The 20,215-nt window shown below is 47.1% G+C and overlaps 1 protein-coding gene across 5 annotated transcripts in view; it reads left to right on the top strand.

Annotated features, from left to right (window-relative positions):
- Positions 1-20,215, top strand: part of CPT1A (carnitine palmitoyltransferase 1A) — a 429,645-nt gene that overhangs the window by 126,880 nt on the left and 282,550 nt on the right. For all 5 annotated transcript variants that reach the window (XR_013608860.1, XM_078682885.1, XM_078682883.1 and 2 more), the window contains exon 5: positions 5,487-5,588. Coding sequence is in view for 4 of the 5 variants with exons in the window: in XM_078682885.1 (XP_078539011.1) it covers positions 5,487-5,588 (102 nt within the window). In the remaining variant the exon portion in view is untranslated. The remainder of the gene's footprint in view (positions 1-5,486; positions 5,589-20,215) is intronic.

Raw genomic sequence — 20,215 nt, 5'->3', positions numbered from 1 at the left:
CACTTGCTATGCATTTGCAAAGAGCTGATTGGGGTAAAGCTCCCTGATGCTCAAAGCTCATTTTAACTACAGAGGGATTAGCACCCGGAGACAGGCAGTGCTGGCCTGCTTCAAGCCTAGGAGCCCAGAGTTAAACTGCAGGCTAGAATTATTTTTTGCGCTGGTGGAAAAGAAAATGCACCGAGCCAGCCTGCACAGTGCACCCCTTGCACCTGTTTCCGTAGCTGAAGCCCAGCATCCTCGTTCTCCTATGTCCCTCTGAAATCAGGTCCATACATTGCACCAACACTGAGGTTTATCTTAAAAGAATGCACTGCACTTGGCACTTTCTGAACTTGGCCCACCAGTATCACCCTTCTCAAGGACACTGCTGACTGTGAACCATCCTCTTCTCAGCAGGCCTCTGCACTTTGCACATTCTGGACCATTCTCTCGGGTAATTACTGACCATTCACCGGAAGGACAGTTGGAACACTGATAATACGGTACATCTGGCTCATATAATTGCATTGTTTACACATAGGCTTTTTTTAGCAGACCGGTCTGCGTTTTAAAAATGTTTTAAAGTAATTTTAATTGATGCAAAGTTGTTTTATTCATCATGTTTGTATTTACTTTACCCATGCACTATTATGCATTCTTAGGATTTATTTACTTCACTGATTTTTTATTAATTATGCAAAAAAATTACTTGCTGACCTCTAGGGATTTTCTTTGACATACGTTTGTCTTCGGAGCAGCACACTTTTTTATTATTGTTTATTGTTTAAGGGATGTGAGCTAGGACCACTTTAACCCTTCAGGCTCCACCCCCACAATACCAACCTTTGTTACAGTTTGACATGTTGTATATAGTATCAGTGGACCTAGAAGATTCTAAGATCCACTAGGGAGGAGAAGAAACACACAAGGGGATACATCGTCCGTGGGAAAGGCTTTTGTCACACCACATTATTATTAGCATTAGAAGAGCGTGTAGCTACCCATGGGCATCCCAGCGCTGGGGTCTAGACAGAGGTTGTGGCTTTAGTTTATGAAGCTGATTGTTGGAATAGCCAGGTCTTGAGAACTTTTCAGAGGGGGAGATGTATCCCAAAGCACACTTCTCCCATGTGACTGTTAGTCGGAACGAAGCTCCTCTGCACACTGAATAAGGCTCCTCCCTTGACAGAGGAAATAACCTCAAATTCAGTATAAATAGGATGCCCCTCTTTTTCCTCCACTCCTACTTTTTCCTCATTATGTTTTTTGAGTACCGCGTCCGACTAGGCTAACCTGCAGTGTCCTATCCGCTTTGGCTTTGATGGCTCTTGATTATCTGTTAAACTGGCTGTCTTTCAGTGGACAAGATGGGGACGATTGCCTCCCACCATAAACATTACAATCATGCTCTAAGGACCTGCTGGGGAAATGCTAATTATTATGTATAGCCTTCCCCATTCTGAAAGTCGTAAAGCAGTTTTTAGGTCTTGCCTAGCGCAGCGCACATGCACTGCTCTCGGAGAGGGCCTCTTGTAATCTACTCCAGACATTGAGAAAGCTATCATAAAGCTTGTGCGTCTGGTTGTGAAATCCTATTGGCCTTTGCATGTGGCTTTCATAAAATGAAAGCATGCAATTGGCCAAAGGTGGGTGCATGTCCCACCTCTTTGTTTACTGGTCACTCCCACAGCGTTTTGCTGTCTGGAGCGAGCAGGGGTGCGTAGGGCTAGCAGCATTCCTCACATCCTACGGCGTTTTGCCTGCGGGAACAAGCAGTTCCGCTTTCACTTTCATGACCGCGTGGCCGTGCTTGTTTTATTTGTCTTGTTTTTTTTAGGGTCCACACCCTTACTGCCTGTATCTTCCTCCCAAAGTGTGCCAGAACTGCAGTGCACCAACGTAGATGCACGCAGACGAGCCTTACTCACCCTGGGCGCCCATTAACCTGTGTCTGCCTGCAGGGGGCACCTTGCGCAGTACATCCTACGCACCACGCACCCAGAATGCGCTGTGAAATCCAGGGATCCCTGGAAGAGAAAACAGAGCCAGAGGGAGTGGCCTCCCAACCCCCCACAACCAGAGCTACCCAATAACAGACGGTCTCCGGGTCTGCTAAATATTTAAGAGACATGTTGTTAACTTCGGCGCACAATGTCCACCTTCTGCCAGCAGCCGGCCTGTAGTCTGTTTGTCGCTGGAGCCGAGATTTCTTCCAAGTTAATATTTAACTTTTCAAACCTAATACACATACAGACTTTATTTTAGTTTTCAGTTTCTTTAAAATTGAATTTGCTTGTCTTCAGAAACACCTGCTCATCGTTAAAATGGAGTGCAAGTGCTAAATCGTATGAGGAAACAGCACACAATAAAACCTGCCTGCAGCCCCGGACTAAATCTAGAAGTGAAAACCCTCTTTCAAAGTTGGCTATTTATCGAAAAAGGAAAACACAGGGAAAGGCATTGATTACATCCGAAAATCGCGAATTTAAACAAAGGCAGACTTGACAGCACAGTGTAATCTGCAGGAGGTCACAGCCAGGCACAGGGCAATTATTAGCGAATATATGCCCTGTCAGTGAGAATTATTTACCAGGTGTCAGCATGGGTGGCCCTAACAGTGACCGCCCACCTCAATTGTCTTATTATTCCACCCCCCCACACACCCTTTCCAAACTGTGGTTCACTTCAGCCCCGACCCACGCTTGCCTCCTCTAACGGCTTTGAGGCACTTAACATTCATGAGTGTATGAGTGAAGGGGCGCATGCAGTAGTGGGGTAACGCAACTCGAGCCCCCCCCTCCTGCAAAGTAGATGGAGGGGGCCCCCACGCTCTTGACGGTCTGGTAAGGAGCTCACAGGAAAGTGGCCTGCTGCCCATGCATACTGCGTGAAGCCCCAATCTGCACCACGGGGGCTGCGGGTGCTTTTGTTACGCCACTGGCGTGCAGTGCACACAGTGCAGAGAGGCCTCCTCTAGACGCCTCCAGAGGTTTCCGCAGGGGAGTAAAATGGCTAATATAGTTGGGCCAACTTCACCCCAAGCAGGCCCTGTGTCAGGGGGTTGGCAAGACTGCCGCTGATGTGATTGTGGGGTTCGAAAACGGCAATAAGGAGATAACATTTTAGTAGGATTGTTTCTGATATTACACAACACATAAACATGTATAACAAAGTGTACTGATTGCCGCAGCATGCACCGGGGAGGGGGGAAGGGGGGGTTGGGGAGTGGGGAGGCAGTGGTACCAAAATGTTGTTTTCATCGGTGACATAAATATTGTGCCTGCAATACCTCTACAATATATCACCCCACTAGAGGTAATAAAAGAAAATCTACACACAATGGAACAATATTTTGTAGTTATATTTAAGACACAATATTTATCTCATTAAATGGGGTTACCCAATGTCCCTCAGAACCTGGGTATTCAGTTATGAGCTACAAACAGTTCTGTCCAGTGAACGAAATCTCCTCAAGAGGTATTGTAAATAATGTTTTTCATTAAACATTTAATACTCAAAGGGCCTATAAATGATCCCTCCAACATGTGTGCAACTTCTCCTGACTCAAATAACACAAATCTTTCAAGAAAATGATATTTATGTCAGGCAATATTTCTGTAAAAAAATATCTGATATGCAATCAAGCATGGAACCACGTTCTAAATCGAAGGCCTCTCCATTTATTGTGTTCAAATTAGTTTATTAAATTTTATAATAAACAACGACAATACAAACAAGCATTGGCATAGCCAAATAGGGATTGCTTTTGGGACCCTATAAGTATTTAGTTATGCAGCACAATATCCTTGGTGCAACAGTTGCATGGCTAAACATATTAGAAGTTCCCAAAGGCGAGACATATTGGCTTATTAATGGTCTATTTTACAATGTGAACTTTCTCAAAGGCATAGCTCGCTGGGTAGACGTTTTCAGATTTTCATATGGAAGGCCACTTCCGAAAACGTTTTGCATCAGCACCCTGATTTGTGTGATATCTTCCAGGGACCCTGCCGTAGCCTTGCTCCCTTTCTGTGGGCGCTGTATTGTTGCTTTTACAGGGCAGCTATGAGATGCACTGAGAAATTGGCTTCTGATTACGTTTCTATCAAGGCCACTCGAGTAACTTTGGAGGCTCTGTTACACTTTGCAGCATCCCTCTCTAGTCAGTATATTTGATTAGATTGGTTCTGTCCACAGTTATATGCATGACGTTCCATCTTTCACCAGGTATTCATCTTTATTGCTTGACTTGTTCAACAATGGTGTTCCCATTCGATGCAGTGGACCAGTTGAGGACAGAAAGGGCATCTTAGTGTTCGAGAGCGTTACTTGGGTGCTCAAGTACTCAGTGGTAGCACAGCCGACTTGTGATCCAGATGCCGTTTTTATGTCCAACTGAGTCCTTAATATACTGATCTCTGGAGCTTCCTACTTCTTTGTTGCTGTAACATTGGGGTGTCTTACTCCAACATTAACAGTTCTATCCTGGGCATTATGTTTATATTTCTCCCCAGTCCGAAAGGGTTTAACAGTCAAACACGGCTACTAAATCTGTCTTCTTCACTCCAGTTCTAAGCCATTTCACAACCAACAGAAGCTTTATGTGCACCCGTCCCGCCCTAACTCTGACATAGAGGGTGGCAAAGTTTCTTCTGTTTGCTATCAACATGGCTTAGTAAAATTCTATAGCAGTTAAAGTTTGGTAATATTTAACACTACTTATTTTTTAGCCTCCTTTTCTTCCTGTTCCTCCAAGTATTTTGAATCCTAAACGTGATACTCTCTCTCCTCCCCTTCCTGGGCAAGCTTCCCAGAAAGGTCAAAGTCAGTAAATTTGTCAGTTCCTCAGCATCCAAAGCCGCACCTAGCCCCCCCTACCCCCCCCCCCCCGCTAAGAGCAAAGTGAAGAATATGTTCAGTTATATTAATAGTTGCATACATTCGCGTATTTGTTTTATGCAGTCATAACATGTGTCACTTGTGCTTTTTTTTTTAGTTAATTTTTTTACATTTTTCAGCCAATAATCTATTTGGGAAATGCAGAGCGGTACATATTGGCTAAAGTTGTTTATTCACTCAAAACACAAGTGTAATTGCTCAAGCTAATCATTTAACTTCCAGCGTGACGGTTGATGACTTGGAATAAAGGGTTGTAGGGCAGCATGCCTCCCTTATAGAGCACTTAGACACCAAGTCTATTGCCAGGACTCTCCTGCAGGCTCTTCCTGTTCTTTGGTCGAGCGCCTAACTGCTCTTCTAAAGAATGGAAGCCTGAGCAGGTGTTCTTTTACTTGTGGGTCTGATATGCTTGGGAAAAGTTAAGCATCTTTTGAAATATGAGGTAATGTCATTAGATGAAAGATTTAAAACACTCTGGCTTAGTTGTCAAGCAGACTGCAATTTCCTGCCTTTTAAAATGAATATACTTAGGATTGGTTCTGCTTGCCTCATAAATGAACAGCGGGTCAGTTGAATAATTGTCTTGGTGATTTGTTTTCTTGCAGGGGATGGTAAAGGTTTTCTCAGGTCCTAAACCAATGCTGTACAGTTTTCAGACTTCTCTGCCACACCTGCCAGTTCCATCAGTAAAGAACACCGTGAATAGGGTATGTTGTTCAGTTTTTAATGTATTGACGATTTACTGTTTCTATAATGTTTTAATATGTTGAAGGAAAGAAATTATTTCAGAACTACAGTGCTAACCCATTATTCACCAACTGTTGAAGGGTGCTTGATGGAGTATTCCCTATGAGTTTTGATATTGCCATTGCTGATCTAGACATTAAACACTTAGCCTTTTTCTTAGAACTATTTGAGACTTAACACTCTTGAACAATATTTTCTTATGAAAGTGTTGTACTCCTTTAAATAAATCATTAATGTAACCACGAGTCAGTAGTTTGCATTTTCTGAACTGGTATATTTTATTTCAATTAAAGCGTAGATCATTTGTCATAAATACTTTCTAGTTTATAACAGTTGACTTTGAATGCCAATAACGTTACATCATGAAACCGCAATTTTCCAATTTTTATTTCATTTTATTAAGCACAGTGAGATCCAAAGATAAGTGTCCTACGGAGACACAATGAAAAGCATTTACAATTTTCTTTTTTTAATTAAGGTTTTTGATACTACAACATTGCACATGCTTCATAATTACAAAGAGGGGGACACGATCACACAAAAAGCACAGTTCTTATTATGCACAGCATTGCATATCAGTCAGGGCACAGATAGCATGACGTAACACTATGGGGTATGGGGTGGTTCAGGGGGGCTGCTGGGGCAGTCCCGGTTCAGGACACACGTTCACATCATCAGTTCTAGACTGAGCTCCTGTTGGACATAGAGGAGTCGTGGCTGGCAGCATCACTAAGTAGGTAACCAGCGGGGCCCATATGTCCGTTTGACATGATCACACCAGCATCAAGTTCCAGAATGTCTCGAGTTGTTCCTGGCTATGGGTAGCATTCCCAACTAGTGTTTTAGCTGAGGAGCTGAGTGTCTGCCTAGTGAATGGCAACCCTGTACTTAGCCAGCAGTAACAGGATGGTGGTCAACTCCCATGTCCCCGGGGAATATCCTTCACATACCCCAGTGGAGCCACTAAGGACAAGCATTGGGGAACATGATTGGCGATCAGTTCAAATGAGTCAAAGACTCCGGTCAAGAATTGTACCACAGCAGGGCATTCCAAGGCCACGTGGAGGAAAGGTGCAGTGTGCACAGCGCAAGCAGCAGGGTCATCCACAAGTACAATTTGATGTCACTGAGCAGGAGTACAGTATACTATACGTAGCTGTTTGAACTGAATAAGCCTTTATTTGAAGCAAAAAAACCTAATCCTATAATTTGGGAAGATGGGTCTGAACTGTACCGCCACTATTCTTCACCAAGTGAGGGATCCTCGTCAGCAATCTACCCAGACCGGACTGCAGGAACACTGATCGGGGCTTTATTCTGCATTGTGGCGTAAAGTCGGGTAATCAACCTGTACTGGTATGGGTCAGCGATTATCATTTCAAAGGCATGAAAAGTTGAGGTGCCTCCGTGAAGGTGGCATGCGTAGCCTGGAAAAATGTTGCAGTTGGTGATAAATTAGCACATCTAAAGACGTGCGTGCCAGGTCCTCCAACAGTTAATGTGGGTCTAGGAACCGCCCCCCCGGGGCACACATCACCAAAGGTGTTGAGTTGTAAGTGCAGTAATCATTGGCAGGTACTCGTTTAAGTGAGGGCAGGGTGCAGAGGATGTCCTGCAAACAGTAAATTCGATGCATACAGACATTCAAGGCCTGCACATAATCTTAACCTGTCCCATGACCATGTTTTGCAAGCCACTGTTTCGATCTTAGTCTGAGGTTCCTTAGGGGGTAGCCAAAGGGCACCGCTCAACAGCAGGGGGTCTTTGATCGGGCTCAGGAGCCGTGTGAGGCTGAAACTGATTGGGATGTAGCCAGAAGTGTACAAACTGTGCTTGCACACAGTAGTGGTAAAGATCCATGTCAGGGGCACAAAGACCACTGTGCTCGAATGCGAGGGTCAATACCGCCCAGTCAACCTGGGGCTGGTACCTGTCCTCCTCAGGGAAAGCAAATTAGACCGAAGACGCTTGCGGAATAGGGCCATTAGGGGGAATGGGATATTGATGAATAAATACAAGACTTTAGGGGGCACTAACATCTAACATTTTGACTATGGCAATCCTTCCGACCATGAACAGCGGCAGTTGCTTCCAGACTGGCACTCGGTCCTCTGGCCACATAATGAGTTTACCATAGTTGGCTCTCCAGTGTTCGTCGGTGCCCCTGCTGAGCCAGACGCCCAGGTAGCAGATCGGCTCCATCGCCCACAGTGGGGGTATTCAGAAACAAAAGGCAGCGTACCAGGGGTGAGTGGAAATTAAATGGATTTTGACCATTTGATAGTAATCCCAGCATGTCTGCTGAAATAAATGATTTCCTGGATGATTGGAGCAATGTTAGTGCTGGGGTCGCAGACAAACAAGGTGACATTGTCTGCATATATGTAAACCAGGCCTCTCTTCGGCATGAAGGCCAGCCCACAGTGTGAGTGGTGCTGCCACAACCTGGCTGCCACGGGATCTGTCGCAATGGCGAAGAGTATGGACGAGAGTGAGCAAACCTGCCCACTGCCCCGGGATACTAGAAAGGGGATTTGACCATGCCATTGATTTGAAGATGAGCAAGGGGTTGCCTGTATATGGCGCAGGAATTGGTCGCCTATCCCGATGCAGCCAGAAGTTGGAAGTAGAAAGGCTTGAGTGGCATCAAGCACGATTGCCACAGCGCTCAGCTGGAGGTCAGCTATGGGAAGAAGTGTGAATATGGTGTGCAAGTTATGTAGTGTCAAGCAGCCCAGCATAAAACCGGACTGATCGTGCTAGATGATGTGCGGGAGCAGAAACAACAGGACAAATTACGCCCAGTGAAGCCAAATTTCTAACCACCACGACAGGCAAAATACCATACTTTTACGTAGTGCCTAAGATACAAAAAAAGCAAGTCACCCCCACCGGGGCGCCCAATCGTATCAGGCATAGGTTCTATATTCGAACCACTGTCCTAGTACTGCAACATTTTCCTCCAACCCATGGTTCAGTCCACAAGCACCTATCTCCAAGACACTAAGGATCTCCTTAGGCTACTCAACAACATGGCCTACGACCCTGAGACCTCATTCATGGCGAGTCTTGATGTAGAGAGCCTCTGTACCAGTGTCCCGCAAGATTACACTCTACGAGTCTTCGAGACGGCTCTGGATAATACAGATTGGCAATACCAGAACTCCAAAAGTTTCATCTTGGAATGCGCCAAGCTGGCGCTAAAAGAAAACTTTTTCGAATTTGAAGGCCAGCTCTACCTTCAGAAGTACGGCACATCCATGGGGAGCGTTTTCGCCCCCAGTGTGGCCGCCCTCTGCGTAGACGACTTTGAGACCAAGTACATATTTACAATGTGTCACGGATCCCTGAAATAAAATTCTACAAACGGTACATAAGACGGCATCCTACACATCTGCGAAGGAGACACTGAGTCACTCATGACATTCTGTCATTGGCTCAATACCTTTGACCGGAAGCTGAAATTCACACACAGTTTTGATCATCACAAAATCACATTCCTAGATCTAGACATCGAAGCTGACAATGGTTACCTTAAGAGCAAAACGCACCTAAAACCTACGGCCCATAACTCACTCCTACACTTCTCCAGCTTCCATTCCAGGTCCCTACAGATGAATCTCCCTTACCGCCAGTACCTCCGGCTGCGAAGAAATTGCAGTAATGTGGCAGACTTCAAAGACCAAGCAAAGGACCTGAGTAACAAACTACTGGACCATGGGTACCCTAAACACATCACTGAGACAGCCAAGAAACAAGCTCAAAACCAAAATTGCAAAGGGCTCATTGAGAAATAACCATGTGAAGCCACTCCGACACTGACGTGTCACAACTTACAACAGTTTCTAACAAGGTCTCCCACATCATAAAAAACATTGGTAAATCCTCAAGACAGGGAATGTCAATTGGGATCCTCCCCTACTATCTCACAAAAAAGCTAAATCTATAAAAGATGCCTTACTATCAACACGACCACTTCAACAACAAAAGCCAGAGAACACTGTCTTAAATGCTTGGGGCTCCCCAAAGTCACTGGACACTTTGCATGTGGCAATTGCAGTGTATGCCACCACACGGAAACCACCAAGAATCTCTACCGAGAACCAGGCAAGACATGGGAACTACGACAACACACTAATTGCAACACAGCACATGTAATATACCGTATCGTGTGCCCTTGCAATCTCGCCTACATTGGTACGACAAACAGAAAGGTAAAGACCAGAATCTGCGAACATCGATGTGCCATAAGATGCAGGAAAAACACCACAAAAATGACCAATCACTTCCTTGAAGCAGGTCATACGACAAAAGATATGCGCTGAGTCATCATAGAGGCTCTGGATCCAAATATGCCAAACATACAACACCAACTATTACAGAAAGAACAGAGATGGATCTATCGCTTATCCACCCACAAGATAGGCCTCAAGATAATATCCCATGGAATAGCCTCAATAGACCATAATAACTACCTTTAGCCACCTCTGTAGATCACACACTCATGTCCACTTTCAACCTCTGAAAAAAACCCACTCCACGATTGCCGCCAAACTGGATGTCCACAATCGGACATCCAGTCTATTCCCGCGACGACCTGCACGCATACGCGTGCATGCGCACAAGTCTAATGCCGATTCACACCCGATTCAGTTGTGCATTCCTGCATGTACCGGGACTTGGCCTGTCTCTACAAAAGCTGCTTCCCCCGCGGCACCCAGCACCAGCTGGGACTACGGGGGACTGATTCAGGTTTGCAGCGGGACACTCACCGAGACTAAATTGGGACTTCGTAAGAGAACCCCCCCCTCCCCCGGATACGATTATCTGCCAAATACCCCTAAATATTGTAACTATGACTAAATAACAAATGTACATTTTTTAAACTTTTGTTACTATTTTACTTTTACAACAGATCCTGGGTGCACAATGTCACACGATCGCATGAAAATGTTTTTGGCATAAGTAATCACTAAGCACAGTGCGCCGTGGATCGCTTGGCACAGCCTCCTAGAGGCCCCCACACACTACACTGTGCCACAGCAAGCACAGCTGACAGGCTCCACAGGGTGCCACCACTATCCTAAACGGGCCTCGTGGGCCAGGCACCCCTGTTGTTGTAGCCACTGGCGTGTTCGAGACCGCGCTATTACAACCCTCACATTCGCGCGCTCACATTCATTAGCCTATGCTCATTTCCTCACAGGCACAGTATGCAAAGAGTTTCCGCATGTCGCTGCGAGCATGGGCAACAAATCGATCACTGTAGTAGTCGTCTAGATATTGACTACAGCACATTCATATTGCCTTTAATATAGCATTTCATGTTGAGATAAACTATATGTCTTGACATGTCTTTTTTTTTTTCCCCCAACAGGTTATTTTTCAAGTGTCAGTGAGTACGCCGACACTTATACCACACACCTTAGCGCGTATGTAGGTACCGCACAGGTTTCACGTGGCATCTTTCACCTTTGCCACTCATTAATCATTCACTTGGTTCTGACGAAAGCCATTTCAATTTTTATACGGGCTGAAACATGTAGACCGCCACACATAGTCAACTATCGGTAATATTTCCTAAATAGTTGCACTGCACATTATTTTTAACCATATCCTAAGCCGCCAATGTTAAAATTTGAGGCAAGGATTCTCAGAGATATTTTTTACTTCAGTAATTTATCTCACATCACATATCTGCACAACACCAGCTCTGCTGGAATCAGGAGTTGTAGCACAACCGGGGGGCACTCGGCTGTCCGGTTGGGACCCCAATGATGAAGCATGACACCAACTAGGTTGGTGTGTGAGGGGTCTTATAAGAACACCTAATGGGTCCATGTTCATACTACACACAGTGATTGTAATACTTACACATAGTGGGTCCGTTCACATTGTTTAAGCTTAGTATCAATTTGGGGAACCGGACGGACCCCCTGGTCTATCCCTTGCTCTCCCCCTGATTTTTCCCAGTATATGGGATCCTGCCACGGCTCCAGAGGTGGCTTTGGAATAGTTGCCCCCGGCCCCACGAGGTCCCCGGTGTAGGTTGCAGCATGTAGATTGCTGGAGAAGCTTTGCCGAGTGACCACAGCCGCAGTTGCTCCGATCGGTCTTACAGCCAGTGGGCAGAGGAGTCGCTAGAGAGGCCCGAGCGTGGTGATTTTGAAAGTCTGTCACAGGGCACATGCCCTTAGCAACAGATAGGAGGGGCAGCAGAGCAAGGCAATGAGAAGGCCACCCCTGCAGCGCCCTTGGCCTAGAAGTCTGGAACCCAGGGCCCTGTAGGTGTGCTGCCTCCCTAGCCTCTCTTCACCGTAGGTTACAATCAGGCCCGCAGTGCCCTGCATCCAGAAGCGCCAGCCCTGGACCTTAGGGCTCACCCAGCAGGCTGGCTGCCTGAGACCTCGAAGCTGGTGGTCCCCCAAACACACAACCATCCAAGTCAGCAGCAGGGTCTGAAACGGTTGTCAATGATCTGCTTCCCTCCCTGCTTAGTTCTGCCTAGTAGCTGCTGCCCCTGCAAGTCCACCGACCCTTGCTGGTTGGTGTTCAAGGCCCTCCAATCGCAGGCTCCTGTCTGCACCTCATCCCTGGTAGATTAGCGGGGAGTATCTTTGCTCTGCTCCTAGTCTGCCCCCTGTTCTTTGCTTTCAGCCTCTATTTTTTTTCTCCTCTGCCTCCGCACTCTTTTTTTCTTATTTTTCACATTTTTCACCCTTTCTGATTATTTTCTCCACTCACACACCTAATCCTTTGCGCCGTGCCCCTGTTTGACCACCGCAGCCCGCCCCTTCCAGTGCTGCGTTTCCCACCTCCTTCTTCCCCCCTCCCAGCCACTACTTAATAGTGGCAGCTGCGCAGCCGCATAGAAAGCATGCCTAGGGCAAGCCCGTCTGCGTCCACCCGTGCCTAGACCATGCCCAGCACCACAAACCCTGGATCTAAACCCTTCCACCGATACGACACAAGCACCCTCCTCGCCCTCAACACCAGGAATAATGCCGCCTGCCACATCCTGTCGCCGAAGGACACCCAAGGACCTTTCTCCTGCTAAAACTGCAGCTGCACCCTCACCCACCTCCTTACTCTATCTCCTCCCGCCGCCCGGTCGACCAACAGCCACCACACCAGATCAGCTACATACTTCTCAACACGCGTTCCCTCGACAAACACATCACAGACAACTGGGACCTCCTCGACTTCGTCTTCCCCGGCATCACCTTTCTCACGGAAACCTGGACGAAACCCAGCTCTGGGCTGGACATCTCCACCGCCATCCCTGACGGTTACAAGATCACCCGCAAGAACCAAACTGACCGACCAGGAAGAGGCACTGCTATCGTCCACCAGAACTCCCTCTGTCAAGGCCACCCACTCGGACAACCCAAGGACGACCATGGAACAATTCCACTTAGAGGTCCAGAACAACCCCAACACCACCCTCCCTGGCACCCTCATCTACAGACCACCTGACCCCCGCCATCCTTCCACCGACACCGAAGTAGGAGTGAGGAACCGAGAATGGAGTGTTCTGCAGAAACCTGGGGAGTGCCATCATTTTGAACAGGTTGGCTTGGCCCACGGGCGTCCGTGGCTGGGAGTGCCAATATTTAACGTTGGCGGAGTCTTTTCAGAGGCTCCAAAAGGTTTTTCTCGATGAAATGTGCAGGTTCGGGAGTAATATATAGTTCGAGGCATGTGGGCTGCTGAATTCACATCTGTGCATAGATTGACGCCTAGTGTTGGGTCCGGATGATTGCATATTGTTGTCCTGGAAGAGTCTTCGAAGTATCACGAGATAGGTGGCTCCTCCCCTGGACTACAGTGCGCATGGGCATCCTCTCCGTCCCCAGATTGTTTTTTTCCGCCATTGGGTTCGGATGTACTTTCTTTACTCAAGTTCGGAAACTTTCTAAAGGCCAAAAGGCCTTCGGGGTCGTCGGTATTGTCATTTCGATCGGTGCCGAGTACTTGTTCCAGTTCTTTTCGAGCAGGACGTCTAAGAGAGCCGCGTGGCCTTTTCGACACCAGAGGCCCGATCGTCGATGGAACGGAGCCCGTTCAAACGATGCCCCCTTTGTAATTCTAAGTACCCACACATCGATGTACACCCGGTGTGCAACAAGTGCCTATCTCCGGAGCACAATTAGGCCAACTGCCTAGCTTGTACTCAATTCAGGTCAAAGAAGACGCTTAGACTTCGACGCGCAGCGAGGCAGACGATGACGAGGCCAGCGCCCGACCCGGTGAATATCTTCGATGAAGAAGACGATGAGGTCGTCGAGACTGAGGATCCAGAACAGCAGTCAGATCCCAGTTCGGAGCATGACTCCAACTATTATGAAGATGACGAAGGAAACGTCGAGGATGAAAACGTCGTCGAGGTAAGGGACGACGCATCGGCCATCGGAGCCGTCGGTGATGACTCGAGCGATGAACCAGGCCCAACAGTGAGTACGGGGCCCGAAACACACACGGAAAGACTTCCAAGGGCTCAGGTCGAGGCATCGCCAACAGGCCTTAGCCAAGATCATGACAAACATTCTATAGCCCCGCGTCTCGGCCCGGCTAAGAATATATCACACGAGCCATCGGTCGAACATTACCAGTCACTGGTTAAATCGAAACCGAAAGCCATGGAGTCAAGAACGAAACCGAAACTGCTGGAGACAGTCTTCGGATCGAAGAGTTCGGATACATCGGATTCGACAAAGAAGAAAGGTGTCGACGACCCTGCGGGGTCACAAATTAGGGGTGTCGACCCGACGATCGGTACGCTGAAGTCCATAACTAAAGTCAGGCACGTCGAACCGACGAGGTCGACGTCGACGGACAGCGACACAAATAAGGGACTCGAGTCTCGGAAGGTTCTCGATCCGAAGCAACGAGTCAACAGGCCACAGTTCGTCAAAGGCCTCGAGCCGAAGTCCAAGAGCGGCTCGAAGGACCACGTCGAGTCGATGCAGAAGAGCGCGCCTCCAACGCAACAGGCGCCTAAGTCGACGCAAGGCCAAAAACATATTGGAGAAAAGACAAAGTCGGTCAGACCAATGACGACGCCAGCACCAAAGAAGGTCAGTCAGTCTACAAATACTATGCCACCGGTAAAATTTGGACTGCCCCCAACTGCACGGCCTAAGGCGCTCGATCCGAAGACAGGGATCGAAACGTCCAAGAAGGTGTCAATGGCGAAAAGGAGTCATTCTCTAGAAGAGGACATTGTGTACCAAGAGCCCTCCTATGATGAACAGTCGAAGCTACATATCGACTCCGACTCTGGGAGACTTACTATTTATCAGAGGAAGATCCGGTCAGAAAATCCTCTTGAAACATATAAAATTCCACTCAAAAAGAAAAGGGATTCTTCCACATCACCTGTCCTTTTTGAGACTGTAAGGTACCATGGCCAGGACACCTCCACATGCTCACCCACACGCAATGATGAGGATATGGGGTATGACTACAATGAAGAATTTAATTACCCTGTGGACACGGATCAGGATGACCCGACTCAAGCATGGACGGACCCTGTCGACCCGGGGGAGTCACAAACTATTCCTGACACTCCTTCTTATCCTGTCAAGACTTCGCCAACAGAGGATACAGCTGCGTTTAACGCATTAATAGAAAGGGCAGCACACAATCATGATGTGGAAATGCATGCAGACCCAATTGAAGAAGACTTCCTATTTGACACTTTCTCCACTTCAGAGATAATTTAAATTATTTTTAAAAAGGGTACAGAAATATAACAATGTTATAGGAGAAAGTGATTTTTAAAAATAATTTATTCCTGGAGTATTAAATACGAACTTTTTTCATACACACCTTCTCCCTCTCTTCTATTTTGGATCACTTGCAGTGACCTATATAAATTGCATGAATATTTGAGATTGTTGCTTTGCACTATTGGTCTTATACATATAAGGACCTCAAACATTGTTGGAAATTCTATGTGAATCGTACAATAACAAAACCCCTTGAAGGTATTTTTACCCTACCAATGTTGAAAGGTGTCCTTAAACACGCAGGAGACATTTTCAAGGAAACCACAAAAGCAAGGGTTGTTAACCCCAGAATCGAAAGAAAATACAGACCGGCACCTGTGGACCCTACATATATTAAGGGACAGCTGCCATTGGACTCTTTGGTGGTATCAAATGCTCATAAGCGTGCCAACTCATAAACCACTGGTAATGCTCCTCCTCCAGACAAGGAGTCTAAGATATTAGAAGCTTCTGGAAAAAGGGTGGCTGCTCAAGCAGCTAATATATGGTGAATTTCTAATACACAAGCCCTATTAGCCAGATATGATAGGGCTCATTATGACACACTAGAGCATCTGCTACAACATTTGCCTGATGCCTACAAGGAGGGAGCAGAAACACTGATACAAGAGGGAAAACTCATATCTAACGCATCCATTAAATGTGCACTAGACGCAGCAGACACCGCAGCCAGGGCCATCAATACAAGTGTCATGCTCAGGAGACATGCTTGGTTACGCATCTCTGGGTTCAAACCTGAGATTCAAACCACATTATTAAATCAGCCTGTGAACCCTGATTATTTATTTGGTCCTGATGTGGACACAATATTAGAGAAGATTAAAAAGGACACAGAGACAGCCAAGTCTATGGGTGCCTTGCAGTCACAACAATTCAGAGGAGGCTCCTTTCGTCGCTCCGGTAACAGAGGAGCTGCACGAGGCCAGGCATCCCAGCAGACTCCATACAATAAAGGGAGCACGCAGACCACCTCTAATAAAAACAATAGAGGTGGATACCGTGGCAACTGCAACAAAGGCAGAGGACGAGGGAATAACAACACCAGATCCTCCGCCAATACTAAACAGTGATGCCTTGTCACTGCCCCCAGACCATGTAACACCGGTCGGGGGACGATTACAACAGTTCCTGCCAGTCTGGGAAAGCATTACCACAGACAGGTGGGTGAGACAACTTATCCAGTTCGGCTATTGTCTAGAGCTAACCTCCACTCAACCCAACATACCCCCAAGACACCGTCCTATGTCCGCAGAGCACATACACTTATTGCAGCAAGAAGTCATCAGCATGCTGCAAAAAGGGGCCATAGAACTCGTACCTGTACAGCAACAGGGTGCAGGGGTATACTTGCTGTCCTTCTTAATCCCCAAAAAAGGACGGGTCTCTCAGGCCAATACTGGACCTCAGGCCCCTAAACCAATACATCTTGTCAGAACATTTTCACATGCTCACTTTACAGCAGGTTCTACCATTGCTCAGTCAGGGAGATTTCCTTGCAACACTAGATCTAAAAGACGCATATTTCCACATACCGATACATCCAGCACACAGGAAATATCTCCGGTTTACCATACAGAATCAGCACTACCAGCTCAAGGTCCTGCCTTTCAGGGTGACAACAGCCCCCAGGGTGTTTACCAAGTGCCTAGCGACAGTAGCTGCGCACCTACGGAGGAACAATATTCATGTCTACCCCTATCTGGACGACTGGCTTATACAGGCAAAGTCAGCCCAGCAATGTGCCAGCCACATGTCCTGCACTATTCACCTCCTACAAAGCCTCGGATTCTCATTAAACTACCCAAAGTCTCATCTTCAACCCGCCCACGTACAACAGTACCTGGGAGCAACAATAGACACTCTGGCAACAAAGGCGCAGCCAAACTCAGCAAGAATCAACAGCATTCAATTACTGATTCAGAAATTCAGACCCCAACACTCGCTCACAGCAAGGGTGTTTATGCAGTTGATAGGCATGATGGCCTCCTGCATCTTCATAGTCCCTCACGCGAGACTACACATGCGTCCGCTTCAGGAGTGCTTAGCACGGCAGTGGAACCAGGCTCAAGGACAATTAAAAGACCTAGTGTTGGTAACCGGTTGCGCATACAACTCTCTGCATTGGTGGAACCCAAAAAACCTTTGCAGGGGACGACCGTTCCAAGAGCCTGTACCACAAATAGTGCTGACGACGGACGCATCTCTCCTGGGATGGGGAGCGCATGTCCTCCATTACACAGTGCAGGGACTATGGACGACACAGCAAAAGAGGATGCACATCAACCTGCTGGAACTGATGGCAATCTTTATGGCAATGAAGGCGTTCAAAGTACATTTGTGCAACAAAGTAGTGTTGATCCGCACCGACAACATGACTGCCATGTGCTACATACAGAAGCAGGGGGAGACATACTCTCCACAGTTGTCACATCTAGCGCAAAGCATGTGGAAGTGGGCCATTCAGAGGAACATATTCCTCATGGCGGAACACCTCCCAGGCAGGGACAACCAGATGGCGGATCTGCTCAGCAGACACAGCCACCAGATGCACGAGTGGGAGATACATCCCTCAGTGCTACAACCGTACTTCCAGCAGTAGGGTCACCCAGAGATGGACCTGTTCGCCACAAGGGAAAACGCAAAATGCCAAAGCTTCGCCGCCAGGTTTCCACACCCGCAGTCGCAGGGCAATGCGATATGGATGAACTGGTCAGGCATATTTGTGTACGCTTTTCCACCAGCCCCGCTCATACCACTAGTGGCACGCAAACTACGACAACACTCAATGACCCTCATCCTAGTTGCTCCAACGTGGGCGAGGCAACCGTGGTACACCACGTTCCTTGAACTTTCTGTGGTGCCTCATCAAAGGCTGCAATTAACACCCAGTCTTTTAACGCAGAGCCATGGAGACATTCAGCACCCAGATCCGCAACAGTTGAACCTTGCGATCTGGCTCCTGAAGTCATAGAGTTTGGTTACCTGAACTTGCCTCCTGACTGCATGAATATTATCAAGGAGGCAAGAAGACCTACAACCAGAGCATGCTATGCGGCAAAGTGGAAACGATTTGTCATCTATTGTAACAATAATTACGTAAATCCGCTAGATGCATCAACTCAAAACATCATATGTTATCTGTTACATTTACACAGATGCAATCTAGCCTACAGTTCCATACGTATACATTTAGCTGCGGTGGCAGCTTATCTTCAAAACAGGCAGCACCTTTCACTCTTCAGAGTACCTGCTATTAAAGCTTTCATGGAGGGACTCAAACGAGTGATTCCTCCAAGACACCCACATTCACCTGTCTGGAACCTGAACGTGGTTCTAACCAGACTGATGGGACCACCTTTTGAACCTCTACACTCGTGTGAAATACAATTCCTAACGTGGAAAGTGGCTTTTTTAGTGGCGATTACATCACTTAGAAGAGTCAGTGAGCTGCAAGCCCTAACTATTCAGGAGCCATTCATCCAAATTCACGCAAATAGGGTAGTGCTACGTACAAACCCTAAATTTATGCCAAAGGTGGTATCCCAGTTTCATATCAATCAAACAATAGAACTGCCAGTGTTCTTCCCAAATCCAGATTCAGTGGCAGAAAGAGCGCTACATACACTAGACGTTAAGAGAGCTCTCCTGTACTATATAGACAGGACAAAACATTTCAGGAAAACTAAGCAACTGTTTGTTGCCTTATCACCACAGCATAAAGGCAACCCCATTTCCAAATCCGCTGTAGCCAGATGGATTGTCAAGTGCATACAGATTTGTTATCAGAAAGCTAAACGCACATTAACAGTTCCCCCAAGAGCGCATTCAACACAAAAGTTAGGGGCATCCATGGCTTTCCTAGGAAACATTCCTCTAGAAGAAATATGTAGAGCAGCCACATGGTCTACCATACATACATTTACCAAACACTACTGTGTAGATGTACACTCCAAGCAGCTGTAGGACAAGCTGTTCTCAAGACTCTTTTTCAGACTGCTGCAGCTGGCACGGGCAACCACCGCTAAGGGGGAGACTGCTATCCATTCTATGCACAGATGTGAATTCAGCAGCCCACATGCCTCGAACGGAATATGCTACTTACCAGTATGCATCTGTTCTTGGCATGTAGGGCTGCTGACATTCATATCGCCCGCCCTCCTCCCCGGTGCCTGTCGCAGCTGTAGCACTCAGAATTAATCTCTAGCATGGACATCACTTACTGTATCATACTCCATCTCTGCCACAATGGCGAAAAACAATCTGAGGATGGAGAGGATGCCCATGCGCACTGTAGTCCAGGGGAGGAGCCAACTATCTCATGATACTTCGAAGACTCTTCCAGGACAACAATATGCAATCATCCGGACCCAACACTAGGCGGCAATCTATGCACAGATATGAATGTCAGCAGCCCTACATGCCAAGAACAGATGCATACTGGTAAGTAGCATATTCCTTCCAAGATACTTGAACCCCCCCCATCCGCAACCTGGATTCATGCAGTCCGGCGGCATCTGTGGAGGCTGGCCACTAAGCATGTAAAGAACTGACTTGCCCAGTTCATAGTATAGCCCGAGGCTCAACCTTACAAGGAACAAATATCTAATAGTCCAATTATTGATCATCTGGGGGATGCCATATATAGCAAGATGTTGTCAGCATACAAGGAGATGCGATCCTCCCATCCCTCCGTCCACTTGAGCCCGTGTATCATGGGATCTTTCCTTATCCAGACCGCCAATGGCTCCAGTACCAGAGCAAACAGAAGGGGAGACAACGTGTTTAAATGGAATATC

This window comes from Lissotriton helveticus, chromosome 3_1, assembly GCF_964261635.1.
Source record: "Lissotriton helveticus chromosome 3_1, aLisHel1.1, whole genome shotgun sequence".
Classification (NCBI taxonomy): Eukaryota; Metazoa; Chordata; class Amphibia; order Caudata; family Salamandridae; genus Lissotriton; species Lissotriton helveticus.
Note: the sequence above shows the minus strand (reverse complement) of the source record. Positions and strands in the feature narration are given on the sequence as shown.